This window comes from Buceros rhinoceros, unplaced genomic scaffold (assembly GCF_000710305.1).
Source record: "Buceros rhinoceros silvestris isolate BGI_N320 unplaced genomic scaffold, ASM71030v1 scaffold40775, whole genome shotgun sequence".
Lineage (NCBI taxonomy): Eukaryota > Metazoa > Chordata > Aves > Bucerotiformes > Bucerotidae > Buceros > Buceros rhinoceros.
In genome coordinates, this window is record NW_010414109.1 from 2775 (window position 1) to 6477 (window position 3703).

At 54.5% G+C, this 3703-nt stretch overlaps 2 protein-coding genes across 2 annotated transcripts in view; one reads left to right on the forward strand and one right to left on the reverse strand.

The window, feature by feature from the left end:
- LOC104494188 (conserved oligomeric Golgi complex subunit 1-like) overlaps positions 1 to 2040 on the forward strand; it is a gene marked incomplete at its 5' end in the record, with an annotated part of 4811 nt that extends 2771 nt beyond the window's left edge. Inside the window, 3 exons of the mRNA XM_010136990.1 lie at positions 354 to 463; positions 552 to 627; positions 1874 to 2040. Coding sequence (XP_010135292.1) covers positions 354 to 463; positions 552 to 627; positions 1874 to 2014 — 327 coding nt within the window. The remainder of the gene's footprint in view (positions 1 to 353; positions 464 to 551; positions 628 to 1873) is intronic.
- Positions 2041 to 2595: 555 nt separating this feature from the next.
- Positions 2596 to 3703, reverse strand: part of FAM104A (family with sequence similarity 104, member A) — a gene marked incomplete at its 5' end in the record, with an annotated part of 6432 nt that continues 5324 nt past the window's right edge. The window contains one exon of the mRNA XM_010136989.1: positions 2596 to 3234. Coding sequence (XP_010135291.1) covers positions 3003 to 3234 — 232 coding nt within the window. The remainder of the gene's footprint in view (positions 3235 to 3703) is intronic.

Sequence of the window (3703 nt, forward strand, 5' to 3'; positions counted from 1 at the left end):
TGAGGGGCAGCCGGGGTGGCTTTATAAACTGCTTAACGCCTAAAGATAACTGCTGGCGCTTCCTGGGACCGGGGAAGGGTATTTAATGCCCGCTGAAGATAAGAGGAGCTTGTTGAGCTGGCTGCGCGGCGCCTCGTCGTGCGGGGAGTTGGCTGAGCTTTATCTAAGAGGATTCACGGGGCCCTGTGTGGCGCTAATTAGGTTAAGTGGTGCTGAAATGGGCGCAAAGCTCAGCTACGGTCACACCGAGCAGCGCCCGTTAAAAGCGAGAGTGACGGGGAGGGAGCCAGCCGACTCGCTAGGGGCGTGGTGTGTGTCCCCCCGAACACAAACCGCTCCTTGGGGCCGTGCAGGTTCTCTTCGGCTTGCTGACCGGGACGGAGAACCAGTACTCGAGCAGGAGCAGCGCGCTGAGCTCCCAGGAGCTCCACAACATCTTGCCGTTAGCATCCAGCCAGATCAGGTGAGGGACTCGGCTCCTGCGCATGTTCTTGTGGCCAGAATTGCTGCTTCCTTGTGACCAGCCACGTTTCTTTCTCCCGTCTCTCAAGGTTTGGCCTTCTGCCGCTGAGTATGTCGAGCTCACGGAAGAGCAGGTCTGCGGCCAGGAGCACAGAACGAGCCCAGGTGGGTAAGACAGACCTGTATTCACTTTTTACCAGGGCTCATTCTCCCACCACCACTAGAAAAAAAGAAAGTAGCCAAACAGTTAATATTTAACCTGGTTTTTATTGTCGGTAAAATGAAAGAGCCGTTACGGCAACACAGCAGGGGATGTTTTGGATGTCGCCTTGACCCTCAGAAAACCCCTCAAGGCCCCTGGTTTTGGGTGCCAGCTGCTCTGTGGTAAAACACACGCTAACCACCACGAAAACGCAGCGAGGACTTACACAGATGAGGCGTTTTGGGGTCAACGCATAAAAGACAGTTCATTTACAGATGGCTGCAAGAACGGCTGGAGGATCCGAGCTAATTATTTGAACTCCTTTCCAGGGCGACGCTGCCCTTTAGCTGCTGGCGAAGCCTGGCTGGGGTAATGAAGCCTGTGTGAGCAGCTTGGCCTGTTCCCCTGGCAGAGGCTCCGTGTTGTCCCGTGTCTGAGTTGTAGCAGTAGACACCCCTCGTGTGGCTGCGTTTCCCCAGCTGAGAACATCTCTGTCGTAAGAGCTCGCTCTGCTGAGGACTGGAAGAGCCAGGGAACACCTCGCTGCCACAGGAAGTGGTCATTAGTCATCTGTTTCCTTTAGCTATAATTAACCGGCAGTCCCTCAGCGCTGCTGCCTCTTCACTGGGCACGGAAACACAAAGGGCTGGTTTTATCACGGCAGCGTGACTCGTTCACTCTGCCGCTCTCGTTCTCCGTTACTGGGGAGTGTCAAGGCGCAATCACGGTTGAAGAGCCTGGCAGTGTCGGTGTTCCTCACCTCTCCCACCTCAGCAGGAGCGGCGCAGAGGTGTGCAGTGACATCTCCCCTCGCCCGCTGTGGTGGCACGCGTGTGTTCGGCACTAGCCACGCTTCTGGGTCTCTCCTTTGACACTAACGGTTCTGGAGAGGCCCAAGTCTGTAGTTACTCTTGCACCGTGCTCTTAGCAGACCAACAGCCCCTTCCCTTGGATCCGAATGATTTTTTTTGAGCGTTGAGTGACATCTGGAAGGTTGCCCCTCGCTAACGGCAGTGAGACGCTGTGCTTCTGCCCCTCACAACCGCCTCAGCCTGTCAATAACCCCTGCAGTGACACCCCTTCGGTGGTGGTTCCACTCAGCTTGCCTGGAGGAGCTGTTCTGCTGTAGCCTGCAGCTACTATGGGTGAGGGCGTGGAGTAAATCGAGCGTATGCTGTAATAGTTACTGACCCTCTTGTTTTGTAACAGGTTCCACCTCCTGCACTCACAAGAGCAGAAGACGAGGCTTCGCGCCCTGGCTCTTTGTTCAGGCAGCTCATCACCGAGGAGGAGGACACAGCTGCACCGTCGCTCTTCAAGTTGGGCTGGCTTTCGGGCATGACCAAGTGATGCAGTAAAAATAAAAGAGTTTGTCTGGGTATTCCCCTCCTCTGTGATCGTTCTCTCCCCTGGGCAAACAGCAGGAACGCCCCTGCTGCTACTGTCAGAGAAGTTCTTGTCCGTCCTTAGCCAGTCAGGGGTCAGGACTGTCCTTGTCCCCCCGCTGCTGAAGCAGAGGGGGAGCTGCTCCTTCTCCTCCTGTTCCTTAGAAGCTGTTAACCTTAAAGAAAAAACAAACCAAAACCAACCTCCACACTGTAAGAGAAAACCTTTCACAGTTTGAAGTAGGTGCTGGAGCAAGGGAAGGCTCCTCTCCCCTGCCAGAGCCCCTCCCCAGGCTCCTCTCTGCTCTTCTCCACAAGCACCAGGAACCTGCGCTCTGGGTGGACCCAGCAGAAACCTGACACTGCGGCTGCAGCCGCCTGAGCTCTCCCAGTTCTCCTTTCAGTGCAGGTCGAGCGAGATCAGGCTCGTGGTGCACCAAGCTGAGGGACAGGTTCCCCCCTGGGGCCATCCCGAGTGATTCCGGGGCTGGTACTGGTTCTCACTCGCTCTTAATTCTAAATGCTCAAAAAAATTATGTTGCCAAATAAATTTTTTACTAGTTTATTGAAATTAAAAAAAGACTTATAAAACTGAAGATGAACGTTGGAGAGAACTTTACATAAAGCAACAAACTGCTAACGAACAGATCAGGCAGTCGATTGGAACTGGGCGTTTTGCGATCCTATCACACAGATGCAGATTCTCGGCCTCCTCTTGACAAGAACTTTATAACCACCTCAGAAAGAATCCTATAAAAATTGCTTCAGAGCCCCTTTTTGCATTGCAATAGTGCAGCAAACCACAAGTAAACAATTTCCTGTTAACCTGTTATTTCAAATATAGACGTAAAAGGCAACAGGCTTTTCTGTGCAATTCGATTGAAGGAACTTGAAGGTTTTAACATGGGATCTACAGCGCTGTCCCTTCACAGAAGGCGGGGAGCTGGGCTCCATCATGTGGGCAGGCGGCCCCGGCTCTGTAGGCTGTGGAAATGTGCTTCCTTCAGGATCTGGTTGATGTGGAAATAAGGCCCCTGGCTCAGCGCCGACTGCTCGGGGAAGGACTGGGACGAGACGGGACTGGATCCTGGCACCATGGGATTCAGGCTGCTCTCCGCGCTGTACACCCGGTCTGGTCTGTGGATGCTGCTGCCGCTGCTGCTGCCGGTATCGCTGCTGGAGGACCGCCACAAAGAGAGGGGTAACAGCCGAGTCACACCATTGTCTCTCCTGCCCGCAACGAAGTGCCTCAGCTAAGCAAAACCACCTTTACCCTCAGTCCCTCCCTTTCCCGTTTCCAGCCTAACAAACACCCAGGTTAACAGCAGAGTCACACCATTGTCTCTCCTGCCCGCAACGAAGTGCCTCAGCTAAGCAAAACCACCTTTACCCTCAGTCCCTCCCTTTCCCGTTTCCAGCCTAACAAACACCCACCAAGCGCCTTCCTGGCATTCACCACTGCCGTGATGCCAGTGCACCAAAAGCGCGGCGGAGCCGAAGGGCTGAGCGAGGCTTCACCCAGAGGGTCGCTGACCCCCAGCACACCAGATTCAACCGTTCAGTTTCAGGCGCCCTATGACCCACGTTAGCACTACGGGAGTTTGCTGAGTTCACCCGAGAATGTCAGAACAGGCAGGGTACGGGGGGTGGCTCG